We start from the raw sequence: 19,000 nt of genomic DNA on the forward strand, positions 1-19,000 counted from the left end.
TGGAAACTGTCAAAAACGGATGTATATCAGAAAGTTTTGAAATCTATTTCCATATTGTTTCATATCAGTGAAAACATTGTTCTTTCCTGCCACTTATGACACCTCATTTGTGACGATAACTTATTCCACGACTTAGTAACTTTCTTTGAAAGACAGATAGGTCTAAAAGAAAATGTGCCAAACAGACTCATTACCTAGAATTAATAAATTAAAAATTGTTTGCATATCATTTTGAATGAAAAGTGCTGGCCATTTCTTCATAGTGGTCATTTGCAAGAAAGTTCTAACCAACCATGGTTCGATTATCAGATCTAGATAAGGCTCGAGCTAATGGTCAGCTTGAGGCTGGCATACCTCAGAATCAAGTTGCGTCAACCTTTGGAGTTCCCCGCAGTATGGTAACCAAGCTAAGAGCTAATTCTCGTCAGACCGGATCTTACAATTTAAAACAACACTAACAATAATAATGCCCTTCATACCTAAAAAATCAACTTTCCCGGTATAGATCATTCTGGGACATCCTGTAACATTACACAGATTTTCTTCCATTATACTGAATACAAATCAATAGAATTTACTGCAACTTTCAAAGCTTGGGTTCAATTAATTTAAATGTACGCTGTGACGTCATTATTTAGTCAATTGCTACAAACGAGATGTCAAAATATGTAGAAATAAATTCTGCTTCCAACGCATTTTACAGATTTGTAATACAATAGCCCGGTTTTTTTTTATAATGGTCATTAATTAAATGGGGTCATTACTTTTTTGAGATGTTTACATCAACTGACACACAGGCTTAAACCTAAATAGTTCTCTACATGTACTATAGAGCCTTATACCCTTCTACAAAGCACCATGGTACAGTAAAGCCATTTCAGACCTGAAAAGGCTACAGCAAAAGAAACGCATCGCAACATCGGGTCCGAATGATCAAGTTAACAACACTCTTTGAAAAAAGCTAAATGCTGAACTTTGAACCTGAAGGGTTCTGCATTTAAAACCTTAAATGATAAAAAGTGTAAAGGGTTGTGGAACGCTATAAAGCCTTTCTTATGGTAACAATGTTCAAGTCCTACTTACAGGACAGCCAATAATTAATTTTAGTGAGATATTCACATGCAGTAAAACGTTGTTTGCATGGGTAACGCATCAACCTGAGACATTCATACACAAAAATGCAAATTGTTATTAATTATTTAGTTGTTTTTATGGTAGTATTGGAGTTATAAAGCTATAGCTCAGAAACCTGCCATCCTTCACTTAGGCAAACTTCATTTTGTGTAGCACTTAGGCCTATTATTATTAAATATATATACAGTCACCATGGTGACTAATGTCGCTTTTCAGTTCGCATCTGTTCGCAGGTCCAATAAATAATTCCTGTTAAAGGCAGGGATTTCAATTACTTTTGATCAAATATAACAAAGTGAATGGGTTTTACCAATTTAATTGACAAGAATGTTTTATTTATGTTATTTCGATATGCAGCGTCTATGTAGAGCCGTGCTCTCTATATAGTAGGGTCATTAGTTAGTGTAAAAAAAACCCATCCAGCTCCAAGAACACCCGGAACAAGTCGCCAAAGACCAAATGTTGGAATTCTTAAGTTCATGTTATGTGACTGTGGGACTAGGTGGACTTTCATATCCTTGGAAGTACTTATTAAAAAGAGGTTTATTTAATCAATAAATAACAGTTGAATAGGGTTCTGTTTCATTCAATGGGCCACCATGGCAACAGATTTTGGGTTATTAAGACATATGAGGCATCAAAATGTGTAACACAAACCTGGGTTCCTTTTGCTATTTCAGATTTGAATTTTGATGCAGAGATTTTGAGTTATTATCTAATAATAAGGGGGATTGCTTTTTGCTAGATGTTTACAATGTTTCACAATAGAATATAATGTGACCTGATCTGATCCACGTTAGCCAATGTTGGAAATGTTGAACATTGAGCGACTGCCATAAGTAACTTGAATGCTTAGTACCTATACTTACTGATGTTGAATCTCCGGGTATCTTGTGTACTTCGTTGCAAAGATATGAACCTGTTTAAATGTCCATTATCTTACTGTTTTATTGTTTGTCTCCTCACTTTGTGCCTATAGTACGTCTCTAGTACAGTTGAAACGATCTTTAAAAACTCATTTAATGAAACAAGTATTTTCCTGATGTACAATAGTATGTATTATAAATTCACATTATCATTATTATTATCATTATTATTATTATTATTATTATTATTATCATCATCATCATCATCATCATCATCATCATCATCATCATCATTATTATTATTATTATTATTATTATTATTATTATTATTATTATTATTATTATTATTATTATTATTATTATTATTATTCTTATTCTTGTTGTTGTTGTTGTTGTTGTTGTTGTTGTTGTTGTTGTTGTTGTTGTTGTTGTTGTTGTTGTTGTTATTATTATTATTATTATTATTATTATTATTATTATTATTATTATTATTATTATTATTATTAATAATATTATTCAAGGAGTACCAACTTCCCTTAACAGTCACTTTTGTGGACTTCAAAAAAGCCTTCGACTCCATCAACAGGTCCGTCATGTTTTCAGTGCTGCGGCATTATGGAATACCAAAGGTTGTGGTCAATGCCATCTAGGTGTTCTACAAAGACTCCAATAGTGCCGTTATGGTAGATGGCAGTATCTCAGAGCCTTTCCAAGTAACAACTGCAGTGCTTCAGGGTGATGTGTTGGCACCATTCCTGTTCATTATCCTGGTAGACTACCTTCTGATGAAATCAACTTCTGGAATTGACGCTGGAATTGTTACCTACCCACGTCGGTCAAGCAGGTATCCTGCCAAGATGCTGAATGACCTGGATTTTGCTGATGATATTGCCCTGCTGGAATCTTCCATAGACCGGGCCCAGTCACAGCTTACTAGGACTGCAACTGCAGCAGCAGATCTAGGCCTTGTCATCAGCGCACCTAAGACAGAATATATGACTGCAAACTGCAACGCCCAACCAGCAATTGAAGTCAATGGTAGTACCATCAACCATGTCACAGACTTCAAGTATTTGGGTTCCAAGATGGGCTCTAGTGTTTGAGACCTAAAAAGAAGAAAAGCACTAGCCTGTGCAGTTTTCTGGAAACTGGAACGCCTTTGGAGAAGCCCGTCCCTGACAATCGAAACAAAACTCAAGCTGTTTCAGACAACGTGTGTTATTGTCTTTCTGTACGGGTGCGAGTCATGGGTAATTACCAAGGACATGGAAAACAAGATCAATGCATTTGCAACATCTTGCTACAGAGTCATGTTAAACATCAAGCGTGTGGATCGGATTCCAAGTGAAACCATCTACAACCTGACCAACACCACTCCACTGGTTACCAGAGTCAAGATTCATCAACTCAAATTTCTCGGCCATATACTGCGTCTTGAAGATGGCGAGCCTGTGAAAGAATATGCGCTTTATATGCCACCACATGGGAAGAGGAAACCGGGACGGCCGCGCACACTGTACTTTCAGTATGTCCAGCACCTCCTGGGAGATACTGAAGGGATGCTGCAGCCAAACAAAATTGTTTCGCTTGCCCAAGATCGCATTAGTTGGAGAAAGCTTGTAGTCGCCTGCTCCGCAGCCGACTGATGATGATGATGATATTATTATTATTATCATTATTATTAGACCTTAAGTTTTCACAATTTTTTTAAAATTTTATATTGCTGTTACAGGTGTTAATAGTATGATGTCGCACTTATCTTAATCTATCATTTATCATACCAGTTTGTATGTTAAAAAACAAAGATAATTTTAAGAACGCACAACTTTCTGACATTTATGCAGACCAGAAAGTTTTAAAACAATTTACCGATGTTTTTTCTTCATACTGTCGCTACTATACTATAATAATCTTGCTGCAAATATGTCTTAAACCAGTTAAGGCAGGTTAGAATGAGAATTTTAACAAGTAATTAAGCTTTGTATTTAAGTAGGTAAAAAGCTTTTTTTTCTGATACTATCCACCAGATCTCTGAATAATAGATGCTACAAATAAAAGACGTGACATTTAGTAAGCATGGTATTAAACGTATTTTTAGATACCATCAACCAGCTCTCTAAATAATAGATGCTAGAATACAGAGGATGTGAAATGCACTTTTTCCATTTTCTATGGCAACGCGTAAGAATTATTGTTGTAATTAGAAATCACTAAAATCTACATTTGCCTTAATGTATTTCGAATCATATGCCTGCTCGTTAAAATTAAATTTGGTTTTAACCAAATTTAAAGTGAAATTGAAATTTCAGGCACAACTTTTATTGGCCAAGGTAACCTCAAGTCAGTCAATTAGTACAAAGAATTTGCCAAAAATAATAATAATCAATGATCTATATTCAGAGTGCTAAGGTCATCTTGATTTAATAATTCGTGTCAAAGCCCCCGCGCGCATTATGAAAACAGCCCGTTTATTCGCGGTTTTTTTTTCTCGATCTTGTGACTATTGTCAGACGTCAAAATAGATTAAGTTTTAATAAATAATATTCATCTTGACAACAGTAGCTTTGTTTTTTTAAACCAAGTTCGAGAGGAAAAACAAATTTCTCAGGGACCGTCTTGCTTATCTGCTTTCGGAATGGGTTTACTGGGATTAATGTATGCATAGCGAGCGAGGAAATTGGGCATTTTAATGTTAAATGGGCCAAAAGGGGTTTGAATTTTTGGTCTAGGATAGAGAATAGACCTAGAATATAGAATAGGCCAAACAAGAAGACGCATATCGCAAATTTGGTCCCAATATTCCTGTCGACTGAGCAGGGGAGGGGAACGTGCCCCATTGGTGCTGATGAAGGGGCGGTACGGAGAAGTAACATTTTTGTTTTCAATTTTGCAGAGTCATTAGTTCTTTGCCTATTTGGTACAATAAAGAAAATGGATGCACCTATCTTGGGTTACATCACCCAAACACACATGGCCAAGACCATTGTAGGCCCAATATGGCCTATAAGATCAACTAATTGTGGTTGATTATAGTTCTAATATCTTACCCCATCAAGCATGATGCGAGAGGCAATCTTCATCTCACCCTTCCTCTTCCTTTCTCTTTCTCTCCCTTTCTTTCTCTCACTTCCTTTTTCGGGATTGCCAGTACCAATATGAAAGTTTGACGCTGAAATCACACTGAAAATCATTTTCAGCGTTACTCTTGCCATTTCCATTGTTACTCTGGGTATTTCCAGTGTGGCTACTGTTTAGGGATTATTTTTCATAACAATTGCATGGCCCAATACATGTCAGCGAGATTAGGATCATTTCTGTGGGATTAATGAATGGCCTATCATTTTGAGAAGCGTTGCGGTCATATATTAGACAGTAATTTATGATAACAAAAAACTCATTTCAGTGGTATTATCTATTGTATATTTTTTCAGCGTTTAGCCTGCAGCTTTCAATGTGACATCCCATGCACTGTTTCCTCCATTCTTTTCAGTTGCTATGTCTTGAGTCCTGTACAAAACATCACATAGTCAATAGGACTCCGACCTTTTAAGGTTATTAATTATTTTAAACTGTTGTGATTTGGTAGTTCACAGCATCTTACGAATGGTAGTGAGCTTTGGCAAAAACTGCATTGCTCAATTCATAGCGAACGTGTAGAAGAATTAAAATATCACAGATACACTTTTATAGGTGCTGCGGTTCTTGAGTTACGTTGTAAAGAGGGCTAAAACAACAACACTTTTGTAAAACGTACATAACTCATTAACAACAATAAATTAAGCAAGTTTGCAAAGTATACGATTTGAAGAATGAACTTTTGCAAAACATCAAGGTGTTAATTTTCAATAATATATTGATCTAGATAATGAAAATCGATTTTTAGTTTTCTTTGACCAACAATACCTCGTCTATCCTTAAATGCTCTTGTTATTTGAAAAAGGTCTATATTCGACGTCATTTTGTATCCTGTTTTCTCAAATTATATCATCTCTCCTTCCCTGTTTCCTCTTTTGGTGGCGTAGAGTGAGTCATTTAATTAGGGGACTGATCCTGATTTAGGAGGGGGGGTTCTAATAGTTGCACTTCTTTTGTGGTGCCCAAAAATTCGTTTTAAATCTGGGTAAAAAATGGGGAGGGGGTTCAATTGACAGGCAATTGGACGTTGGTGCATGAACGTTGTCATTGCAATAATTATTGTTTTTGCACCTGTTCTATAATAGCATATAGGACTGATATTGTTTTTTCCTCAAAATCTGGGTGTCACACGGGAATGGTTATACATGTACATAAACATATCTAAGCGACTGCATCAGATTATTAAATAAACAGGGTTTGCATGCTACTCCATTGTTATAAAACAAATTAAAAAAGAATTTGAAATTGTAAAAGAATATCGAATTCACATTTGTTATGACGAATTCATAGAGTGTGACAAGCAATGTGACAAGCGCATGAGCTTACTTTATTATAAAGGTATTGTTGCCAAAACAGCATTTTACTACGTACGGTTTGCGACACTGACAATACGCCCAATTACTGTCATGTCATTGGTATTTAGGGAAACAATTACCAAGACCTGACAGAAATCATTTTACAAGCAGCCCAATTTGGGTTCCGCAAACCATTAATGGCATAACCGATGCTCATGAATTATTTGAATGATTGGCAAGCCCCCAGCTAGCTGAGCATTCGGTAGCTGTTATTCCAGTTTTCTCCGTTTCTATTTCAACACCTCTCCTTACGACGTTGGCGTAACGTGCGGTATAGCTAGGTGAGTAAAGTATTAATATAAGTGAAGTGATTTAAAGCCATAAATGTATGATGTTATAATATGAAATTGTTTTTTTTTTTTCAAACCTGATTTTTTTTGCATATTTGTAATGTTTACACATGTCCCAACTTGCACCTAAATGGAATCGGCCAAATTTGTTGTCTTTGTAGGTCAACAGAGCAAAGTTCGACATATTATCATAATTTAAAAATTATGATAATATGTCCTCCCATAGAACTGCATGTTAAATGGCCAAAATAAACAGTGGGGTTTCTTTCACTTTAACCTTGTTATTTCAGCTTAACATTTTGAATAAAGAATAACAAAATTAAAATTTGACAGAAATCGTACATCAAGGCTTTAACTCTTGTATGTACTTCTAGGGTGTGCTCTCAAAGTTAAGGTAAGGGGTGGCTGTCACCAAGAGATTCAAGACATTGCTCTACTGAAAATTATATTACGGTGGTACTACACCCCCCCCCCCTGATTAATTTTGTGACTAATTGTGCATTTTTCTCAAAAAATAACTAGACACTGGAAACAAAAGTTATATATAGTAAGCAATATAATAAATATTTAAGTACCAATTATGTTATATCTTAAACAAAGATAGATATGTCATAATTGGAACCAGCAGCCAATAGCTCATTCGTTGAACTCGTTCAAGAGATAAAGACAAAACGATCGAAAAACCCAAGGTAGATGCAACTTTAAAAGTTGCAGTTTGCTCCATTGCATGCCCCATTGATTTGTACACAAAGCGTTCTCGAACAAGAAAACTAGCGCCGTGCTTCCATTGATTAGCACGTTAAAACTAGCGTCGTGCTTTCATTTATTAGAACACAAAAGTGCAACTTTTGATTTTGTTTCTTTCTTATGTTTTAGATCACCGCTTCTTTAATTCTCATCCAATTTCAACAAATGAGGTTTTAAATCAGAGCTAAAGAGTACAGGTATTTGCTGCTTGTTTACATGTTGACATATTTGTCTTTATTTAGGATATACGGGGGTGAACGTAACCGATACCTTATTTTTGGGCTTACTGTATATTATAAGGGAAATGAATCCAATTACTTCATTGAAATTTTAGTGATTCAAGACAAGTGGTTCATTAATATGTTATGAAATCAGATACATTCTCACGGTACCTCTTTTCTTATCATAAATAACGTACCGCTTTCTTGAGTCACTGAAATTCCAGTGTAGTAACTGGCTTCCTTGTCCTTCCTAATATACATAACTTACAGGTGTACTATTATTTTTTGAGAAAAATGCAAAATTGGTCGAAATTTAATAAGCAGACAAGAACGTATCATAATGAAGTGCGTGATGACATTTTATTTCATTTCAGGTCAGCATGTGGTCATTTTTGTTGGGAATGAATCACGTACAACGCGTGACTTTACTTCTTTTAAGCATACAAGGTATTAATATAGTAGTTGAAGTATCAAAGAATCTACAATTATTCATATAAAACTGAACACAACTTGCATGTGGTCGTTTTTGTTGTGGTCGTTTTTGTTGGGAATGAATCACGTACAACGCATGGCTTTACTTCTTTTAAGCATACAGTAGTTGAAGTAAGAATTAACAATTATTTATATAAAACTGAACACAAATTGCATTTTGTATTGAATAAAATCGCATTTTCTAGACAGTTGGCAATGGTTAGTGTTTATACTTTAACCTGGGCCGAATTACCGAATGCACATTATTATGCTTAGTGTCGTAGCCGGATTTGTTTAATGGGCGGGAGGGGGGTGTGGGTGGATGTACTTATGAATGTACCGACGGAAATATTTTTGTTGCCTTAAATTGGGAGTTGTTGATCTCATTTGAATTTGCACCGGATGCTCTGGAATCTTACAAGAGGGGATGTGTTGACAAAAGTTTTTAACACTCATATAGAAATATTAATCAGTCAATGCGGCAAATTTTTAACATGAACATGCGAAAGGGAAGACGCACGTCGCATATGTTACCAATATGAGGCATGGTTTTCCTTCCTGGACAAAAGGTAATCACAAGATTGTTGTTGACCACAATTGTTTTTGACCAGAAACTCATGTGCACGACCTGCTGTTCCGAAAGTCCATGCTTCCTCAAGTTCTGATACAATTGATAACTTGATAATTCAATTACGGACATCTGACAATATTTCAAAAATATAGAGTATAACAAAAGTAAATGTACGTAAGCGGCACAAATGTTTTAGGCATCACCTATTAACCTTAATAATTTTTATTCATCAGTGTTGATATCAATAGTGTCTAGCTACGTGTGCGTGCTAGAGGAACGACCGGATCCATCACGAGGGGGTGCCTTGAGATGGTCACTGCCGTATAAAGAAAGATGTCATTGCCAAGGAGTGGTAGCCCCTCGGAAGTCTACCCAGGCATGTAGTTCTTATCAAGACGATATCGATGATATGAAACTATGGTTTGTGGATGATCCTAGACCACTAACCAACCGTATGAATTGGAATAAAGATGCACTCGACATCTTACTTGAGCGAACTCAATACTGCGGTAAGTACATTTTGTCACAATGATTATAGCCAGTTCCTCAGTTAATGGTATTCAACATGACTCACTATTCATAGAAGCTTTATGCGGAACGAACGAAGCGTAGTCTGAGGTCCACTTTTATATACACACAAAGAATGGCGGATTGTTTGCCTTGGGACATTTTTGTGCGAGAGGATCTCTTGAATTATGATAGCAGTCACTTTCATGTTACGGGATTAGTGCCCATCCGGCTTGAAATATGGGTTTTTTTTGCCGAAAGGTAGGGGAACATGACATGTTGTCCCTCCCCCCTTATTAGACGGGGATGCGGGCAAGTATTAAGTAGTCAAAGATAATTTAACGTCATGAATGTCCAGTTATCAACCCTTACATTTCGTCTGTCACAACAGAAAGTTGCGTTTGGTAATGTTGGTAATATTTATGCAATTTGGCTCAATGGCTTCAAATATTAAGTTCTTCAAGTACAATGACATCATTGTACTTCGTCGTTCCTTGCGAACATAAATATAACGTATTATTTTTTTAGGGTTAAATGAATGTTCATCGAATCCTTGTAAATATGGTGGGATTTGTTATGACAGAATTGGGGAATACATCTGTGCATGCCAAGACGGATTCTCTGGATCTCGATGCGAGAAGGGTAAGTCTTAAACGTTGCTCAGTAGTTCCTGTATTAAAGAGTTAAAAGAATATGCAAGTCTCCTTTAAGAAAACAAGTTCCGAGTTTTTGACTAGAAATACATTAGCATAACTAACTAGAAAGTATACGTCTGAGTCATATAGTTTTAGCCCTTTTAAATGTTAACTGGAAAGTTTGAAAGTTACTGTGTTAAGCACTATGAGATGGTTTTGAGAATCCAACCCATTCAAATATAATGTTTCATTACCGAGATATGCTTTGGAAATGATACAAACAACTTACATTTGAGAAAATCCGAAAACAATCTCAATTAAATAAAGAAATAGATAGGATTACTTATGTCAGATGTGTCTCTCACTGTCATGATGGAGTCCGAGACACAAACACTAAACTAGAAATGCCTTATTTGCATAATATGTTAAGTGTATTTTTTTTTTATAAACCATATTAAGTATCTGCTTAGTTTGTAGACCTTATCAATATAAAGGTATGTAGTGGCAATATTGCTTCAAGCAAATATACAGTGATACGGGAAGAGGTAAAGTTCAATACAAGTATACAAAGTTACTAATTGCTCGTTTTACGTTGATGTCAAGGGTAAGAGTTCTTTTTTATAACAGTTAATTGACTGCCAATTATATCATTGTGTGAATATGTTATTGTTGTGTTGGCAGTAAACACAACAAATAAAACGGTTTTTAAACACTTTCAGTTTACCCTATTTCATTTGTGTTATTGTTTATTATCAGACAATGAAGACCCTGTTTTGGAGTCCTGCCCTGCAAACCAAACAATCAACACAGATCCAGGTCGACCAACCGCAATGGTTGTATGGCAAGGGCCTATTGCTACCGATAACTCAGGTGTTAACCCTACAGTTATGTGCGATCCTGCATCGGGAACTGACTTTATTATTGGTAAAGCAAATGTAACGTGCTCAGCTTTGGATGGATTCGGGAATGTCAATAATTGCTCATTTTACGTTGATATCAAGGGTAAGAGTTCTGTTTTTCTTACAACCTCAAATTGACTGACAGTATATCATTGTGTGAATATGCTATTGTTGTGTCGGCAAAAAAACACAACACACAAAACCGTATTTAAACACTTTCAATTAAGGCAAGTCCATTTGTGTTAATGTTTATTATCAGACAATGAAAACCCTGTTTTGGAGTCCTGCCCTGCAAACCAAACAACCAACACAGATCCAGGTCAACCAACCGCAATGATTGAATGGCAAGAGCCCATTGCCACCGATAACTCCGGCCTTAAGCCTACAGTTATGTGTGATCCGGCATCAGGAACTGACTTTGTTATTGGGAAAAGAAATGTAACATGCACAGCTTTGGATGGATTCGGAAATGCCAATAATTGTTCCTTTTACATTGATATCAAGGGTAAGAGCTTTGTTTTTCTTATACAATCAAATTGACTGATCAATAACAACATCAATCGCTTTGAGAAAGCCAGAAGTTTTTCCTTTGGTCTTGGCAAAGAACTTTTTTTAGCAGTAAACAGGACAAACACACCAGTATTTAAACACTTTCAATTTACTTCATTCCATTTGTGTTATTGTTTATTATCAGACAATGAAGACCCTGTTGTTGCGTCCTGCCCTGCAAACCAAACAACCAACACAGATCCAGGTCAACCGATCGCAATGGTTGTATGGCAAGGGCCTATTGCTACAGACAACTCCGGCCTTAACCCTACAGTTATGTGCGAGCCGGCATCGGGAACTGACTTTGTTATTGGGATAACAATTGTAACGTGCACAGCTGTGGATGGATTCGGGAATGTCAATATTTGCTCATTTTACGTTGATGTCAAGGGTAAGAGTTCTTTTTTTCTTATAACATAAAATTGACTGACAATATATCATTGCGTGAATATGCTATTGTTGTGTCGGCAGTAAACAGAACAAATAAAACCGTATTTAGATACTTTCAATTTACCCAATTCTATTTGTGTTTTAGTTTATTATAAGGCAATGAAGACCCTGTTTATCCGATACTATCTGTATTAATGTTTATTATCAGACAATGGAGACCCTGTTTTGGAGTCCTGTCCTGCAAACCAAACAACCAACACAGATCCAGGTCAACCAACCGCAATGATTGTATGGCAAGAGCCTATTGCCACCGATAACTCCGGCCTTAACCCTACAGTTAAGTGTGATCCGGCATCTGGAACTGACTTTGTTATTGGGAAAACAAATGTAACGTGCACAGCTTTGGATGGATTCGGAAATGCCAATAATTGCTCATTTTACGTTCATGTCAAGGGTAAGAGTTCAGTTTTTCTTTTGATTTTGTTTGATATGTTTCTCGTTTACAAAAAATAAAGATAAGCGTTCTTTCGTTCGTTCCAAAATTGTCTCAATATGATAAACACAAAATGTGTATGCTATAGGCTTTGAAAAAACAATGACCAACAACCAGTGTGCGAAATTCATAAAGATTTTCATAAATCTGCCTGCCATGGCCAAACAACCTCTTCCTGCTAGTGTTTCAATTTTCAAACAGATTATTTCTTAACATTTGCTTTTTTACACTTGTATATTAATAATGTATTGTTGTATTTTGCTTTATTTCTCTATCTACTTTTAAGAATTTGTATATTTCATATGTAATGTTTTAACTTTTTGATGCATTTTGTTTGACCCCTGGGCACCCATGGAAAACAGTGTTTCACTGATTGGGTATCCCCAGGCTAAAGATGATGTAATAAATGTAATATGCTATAGGCTTTGAAAAAACAATGACCACCAACCAGTGTGTGAAATTCATAAAGATTACTATATAGTCCGAAAGACAGGCTGCCCCTAAAGGTAACCTGTCTGGCCTGAACGTAACCTGTCTGCTCGGACGCTGTCTGTCTAATTATCAGTGTATACATTTAAAAGGTGGGCAAAATATGTAATTGACCCTCTACCAAAATTGTTTTACCGGGAAGTGTGCACGCAAAACGCGTTAAAAGTTGCAATTCAAATGCTAAAATGGACAGACATGGTAATATATGTGAGGCCTAAAAAGGCCAATCGGAAGATAAGTGGAAAATAAATATCACAAATTTGGTCAATTTTGGTATTTCGGTTGTTGGTACGCCACTTCTAGTTAGAGTGAGAACAATTCAGTGCATCAGTTGGAAGAACTGGTTTTCAACATAGCTGGTCCAAAGACAAAGTAGTCCGTCTGGGACGTGCGGACGAGCTCTGTTTTATACACTGCCATCAACCATGTAACTTACAATCACCTTTGTGCAAACGCTTGTAGCGTACATGGCTTTCGATAGATTATAGTATTAAATAATAACAGTTGCTTTAATACAGGGCGCAATGTCGAAATATTTGAGTTAGCATTTTGTCTTACTACATTAGTGGAACCAATGATTTTTGGGATCCTTACACCTCAAATGATAAAACTAGTATTGGTTCCATTTTTTTCATGCCCTATGGGATAAAAAAAAAAAGTCAATTGTTATATTACACTTGGATTCTTAGTTGATGAGTTGTGGAATAAATTAGGTCAAATGTCAAATATCTCAAACACAGAGGCCTAATTTTCAAAATGATCCGGTTCAATCGAGCTACGAGTTTTAAACTATTTGGCGAGTTGTAGTCGAATCCAATATTTTAAAACACATAGCGAGACCAATAAATATTGGCCGTGAAGCTGCTTCCACTTCCACTATCAGTATTATGTTTTGGATCCAATATTTCACAATACATGGATTCATCAAAACATAACAATAAATCAAAATGGTTTCATTGGTAAGAAACATGTCTGGCGCTTATATATCTTGTAAGTGCCTTTTCAATCTCTTAAATGTCGAGTTCTCTAAATCATTAACAAGACATCTTTCCACCTTTACTTGGTCATTTCATGTATTTTACCCTTTCAGATATCCATACAAATTCTGGCAGTGAGTCTTTACATTTGATATGAAATATATCTTTGACATGTTTCTCATGTAGATGATTGGTGTGTAAACGTTGTACACGTGGGACCCGACATTCAAGATCACAGTGGAACCCTAAGAAATGGAATAGTTTTTATTATGCCTCGTCATGTGATAGAATGTGTGGGAGTTGTATCGAGCTGGGAGTTTTGGACAGGCGTGTCAGCTACATTTCGAGCAATGGTATTCAGACCAGAATCTGGAGGCGACCCTACTAAATGGACAATTGTTGGTATAAATGATATCCCCGCATCAGATGTGATTGCTAACCAAAGGTCTATTTATGTCGTACCAAGTAATGACCAAATAGCAGTTCAAATTGGCGATGTCATCGGAGTAGCCGTTGGACAAGTCAGTCCAGGTATTCAACACTTTTATATCAGCGGGACTGACCTTACTCGTTACACAATTATGTCAGACCCTTCTACTTTAATGGCAGGTGAAACATTTGTCACCAACCACGGCCCGACTACAGCCGAAATTACACTTGCCGCCAAAATATCAGCTCCATGATAAGATCATAGTAGTACCAATAGGGTACATTCACGTTGATCTATTTGCGCAAATGGACCCTTTCAATTATTTCAGCATAATATCCGACCAGTTATTTGGAAATTGGTGTCATATAAAAGGCACCGACATGGGTACGCCTACCTGGACTAGATCTACTATAGGACCGTTTAACCGTGGTACCCCCAAAAAAAACAAAACAAAACAACAACCAACACCACCGCGTTATATCCAGAGAACTACTGAACCCAGTCACCGCTCTCCTCGAGAGTGTGGAGCGGTCACTGGGTTTTAGCAGTTTCGTAGTATTGCGTGTCTCGGTAGGGCTAATCTTCACATTTATCAGTATATCGAATATAAGGCCATATAAAATTAATATTTTGGTTCTCGTTCAGAGGATTTTCATGAATTGATGAGGGAGGGAGGTTTTTTTTTTTTTTTTTTTTTTTTTAATGTAAAATCAGCATTGTCAGTAGTTTTCGGTCTTTTCCAACAGTGCTCGAGGAGACGATGAGGCACTTTTTTTCAAATGTCAGATTCTGAGAGATAAACCCCCTAGAGTACCACAAAAAGACTTGGAAGTGATCCTTGTTCTCTAATAAACTTATTTATATGTATGAAAAATTCATAAATCATTCCAAAGTCTAAAATAATTAAAAAAATCTATAAAAAAATCAAAAAAAAATCTGACAAATCCCAGAAATTGAGGAGGGAGGGGACGAGAACCAAAACATTAATTTTATACGGCCTAAATGTACTGTTTCATGATCTACTAACCATTGAGGAACGAGGATCTATAAGCGTGCCGCCATTGCGTGTCGGCGCTTACTGTCTTATATCCACTATCGTGTCATAATGGATAGGTGAAAACCAATTGCGTGTATTCTTGATAAGACACACCAACTGAATTTATAACTAGAGGGCCTTATATTTGTACACAAATACGGCTATACCCGCATGTTATCAGTCCTTATTTGCTGAGGACTTAAAAAATCAAAAATGGGCTATTCCAGCTGTTTTAATGGCGGTATTAATCACCTAGCCCTTGCAAATAAAGAAATATGATTTAGGATATGATTTAGGATAAATAGCGCAATATATAGTTTGCATTTAGTTACGAATGAAGCCAATTCTATATACATCAAACAGCCGTCCCATAGGTTGCTCTTGTGAGTCTCTCTTATTCACAGCGAAGCTATCCAATTTGATCTAGATTGAAATTCACAATATGCAATTTGGGGAAAAGATATTCCAGAGAGTATGTAAATTAAATGGAACAGCCATTTCACAGGGAATATGTAAATTAAATGGAATAGTCTTAATGTTTATGTCATCTATATTACAATTACGCTATAAAATCTCTGTGGATATGTCTGTTGAAAAATCTTACGTCTATGTGGTTTGTTAGGATTGGTGTTAGTAACAATATAATGCTCAGGTGTAATCTGTGTACAAACTGAAGCCCTGAAGACCTAATGATATTATAAGCAATTGATCTAATAGTATCTAATACTAATTTGTAATTTTCTGCTAACCATATGGTGTTTCTTTCTTTCTTTCTTTCTTTTTTTTTCATTTATTCTTTCTTTCTTTCTTTCTTTCTTTCTTTCTTTCTTTCTTTCTTTCTTTCTTTCTTTCTTTCTTTCTTTCTTTCTTTCTTTCTTTCTTTCTTTCTTTCTTTCTTTCTTTCTTTCTTTATTTATTTATTTATTTATTTATTTTTTTATTTATTTTTTTATTTATTTATTTATTTGTTTATTTATTTATTATTTTATAAAATGAAATGCTGTCCTGCCAATTTATGCAATCTTGCAATAATAATAAGAATGGAAAACCAAGCGTAAAATTGGTTTTATACATTTGTATTCTTATGCTAATTTCATACAGCTTTTATCAACATTATTACAACTCATGCTGTTATTGTGATACTTTTTAGAGAACCAGTTAAAACTTCCACGTTTCATGCTGAAATTTTTTATGCATGCATTTCTAAATGATGCGATAAGGGTTTTCTTTATCTCTTGCATCTAACAATAATCACTTAAAATCAATCTAAAATAGGGATAAAGGAACTTGTTGTCTATAACTGAACCCCTTTATTTTCCCCTTTTTATTAACGTAATAAATATAACATTAGCATGTATTATCATACTACGTATTGAGTTTGTGGTTTATTTCGTTATCGGTTGTGTTTAGTGAAAACACATCTAGATTTGTCCCATAGTCCCACGGTGTGATAAGAAATTCACACTTATAGTTAGGTCCAAAGCATCCTCTGGCTAGTAAGGTTTGACGATTGACTATGGACCATTTAGAAAAAAAAAGCACCCATGTCCAATTCGGTAGAGCGTAAACGTAACCTTTGAATCAGAGCACCTAGGATCATGCATTAAAACCTTTTTTGTGGTTAATTATAATATGCTCACTGCTGTGCAAGTGTGTTATTTCCGCTTTATCTGGGGTTTATGTCCCTTATCTGGGGTATCTGTTGTATCTGGGGTATACGTTCCTTGCCTGGGGCTAAGGTGCCTTAACTTTAGGATAGCGCAGTCTAACCCCAGATAAAGAATCTAAATTCCATATAAGGTACCCTAACCCCAGATAAGAAACGTAAACCTCAGATAAGTCAGTCTAAACCCCAGATAAGGTGCCTTAACCCCAGATAAGGGACTTTAACCCTTGATAATGTAGTCCAAACCCCAGATTATGGCATCTAAACCCCAAATAAGGCATGATTGAACAAATTAATCAGGATCGGTAGAGTAACATCAGTAACCAAAGTTCTTTATATCTTTATGCCTTTGTCAACACTTGATGAGGAGTAATTACACCTGGCAACGGAAGCTAGTTGTATATCCAGCATAAGTCTTGGTGTTGCCAGTTGATTTCCATCAGGGGACTTTCTTGATCCCAGTTATAGAAACTCACCAACTTACCATCTATTTTACATTCAAAGGCAAAATGTATAGTCAGCTCTTTGGTACGGCGATGGGCAGCCCCGTAAACCCTATAGCGGACACGCTTGACTGCAGACCAAACATATCACTCCGAAATGTCGACGACATTCTTGAAATTATTCAAAGAGATAGTGTTCAGCAGCTCACAGAACACATCAACGAAGTTGACAGGTCAGGCTCCATCAAGGTCACCTTTGAACAATAATTGCGAGGTCTGCGTCCTTTTATGGATACCAAAATTGTTACGACGGAACAATGAAGTTGTTGGTCTATCGCAAGCCTAGATGAGGTGCCTTAACCCCAGATAAGGGACGTTAACCGGTGATAACGAAGTTTAAACCCCAGATAAGGCATCTGAACCCCACATAAGGCGACTTAACCCCAGATAAGGGACGTAAGCCCATAAAGGCAGTCTAACCCCCAAATAAGGCGCCTTAGCCTCAGATAGGGAGCGTAAATCAAGATATGGTGCCTGAAGCATCTAAACCCAGATAAGGCGCTCTAACCTCAGATAAGGATCGTAGACATAGAATAATGCAGCCTAAACCCCAGGTAAGGCACCAAGCTAGCTTTATTATCCTTGGTGTCCTTAATGACTTTAAAGATGGTGTTTTATGTAATCACACTTCACTTCGTCAAGTTGTCACTTTTCCGACCCATGAAAACAACTGTCTTGACAAAATAATGAGTGATATCCATGATCAATTTGAGAAACCTGAAAAACATGCTCCCATTGGTAAAAGTAAACACTGCGTTGTCGTGTGGAAACCTACGACCCAGATCTGTAAGACAATTTCTAAAAGAGTAACCACGAGGCATTTAAAAGATTCTTGTATGCGTACGTTTGGCCAAAGGATTTGTAGTGAAAAATGGGTGAGTGTTTAAGAGGGTTCATCATGTGATACTATTGCTCAATCACTTGAAATTGTACTTTGAGAAAAGTAAACTGGTCTTGGAAACTTGCAATTTTTCACAAGGTCATATCTTCAATTCCTGTCCAAAAAATGAACAAAAAATTGCACAAAGGATTACTTAAATTCTCTACTCTAAACACATGTCAGTAACCAAGCAGCTGTTCAACAGCTGAGCAAGTTTCTGGACTACATTCACTTCCTTCAAGAAACAGGTCTTGTTCCACGCTATTCCACGTACTGACAAAGTCAAAATCCACGGCCATGACACTTTCTTGTTGACAATTAGGAGGGAATGAGATTGAAGAAGATGACACTCATGTACAAGAAGATTGGGAGGGTAAGTCTAATTTTGATGCAAGTCGAGAAAAAAGACCGATACCAAGGTGAAATAGTGTCTTTTGCAGATGAGAAGCACAGAATAAAGGTAAATGTCAAATAAAGTCAAGCAAGATTTGGGGAAAATCCCGGGGCAAACCGATGAAGTCATATGAAGAAAACATCATCAAAAGTATTGGGTTTCCAATTCCTACAGGCTACAGGATAGAGGTACAGCACATTTACTTTCGAAAAGCTTGTTGTAATTTACAGGTTTTGAATGTACCCTAGTCGTGGTCCAAATTATCTGGACTCCACATTATGTTTAATACAATTTGGGGGTACGGTCTCTGCCTCGCAATCGGAGAATTGCGAGTTCAAGCCACGGCCGTACCATCGTATTGT

General features: G+C 36.4%; 1 protein-coding gene across 1 annotated transcript; it reads left to right on the plus strand.

Moving 5' to 3' along the window:
* Nucleotides 1-10,762: 10,762 nt before the first annotated feature.
* LOC140161977 (hyalin-like) lies at nt 10,763-14,549 on the plus strand. The gene is made up of 5 exons (XM_072185269.1): nt 10,763-10,934; nt 11,091-11,336; nt 11,526-11,771; nt 11,979-12,224; nt 13,916-14,549. The coding sequence occupies exons 1-5, from the start codon at nt 10,763-10,765 to the stop codon at nt 14,410-14,412; spliced, it is 1,407 nt and encodes a 468-aa protein (XP_072041370.1). The 3' UTR covers nt 14,413-14,549.
* The last annotated feature ends 4,451 nt before the right edge of the window (nt 14,550-19,000 follow it).

Source organism: Amphiura filiformis, chromosome 10 (assembly GCF_039555335.1).
Source record: "Amphiura filiformis chromosome 10, Afil_fr2py, whole genome shotgun sequence".
Lineage (NCBI taxonomy): Eukaryota > Metazoa > Echinodermata > Ophiuroidea > Amphilepidida > Amphiuridae > Amphiura > Amphiura filiformis.

Coding starts and splice junctions, on each gene's coding strand:
- LOC140161977 (XM_072185269.1), top strand. CDS start 10,763: ATGGTTGTATGGCAAGGGCCTATTGCTACCGATAACTCAGGTGTTAAC. Junction 10,935..11,090: donor ATTTTACGTTGATATCAAGG/GTAAGAGTTCTG, acceptor GTTTATTATCAG/ACAATGAAAACCCTGTTTTG. Junction 11,337..11,525: donor CTTTTACATTGATATCAAGG/GTAAGAGCTTTG, acceptor GTTTATTATCAG/ACAATGAAGACCCTGTTGTT.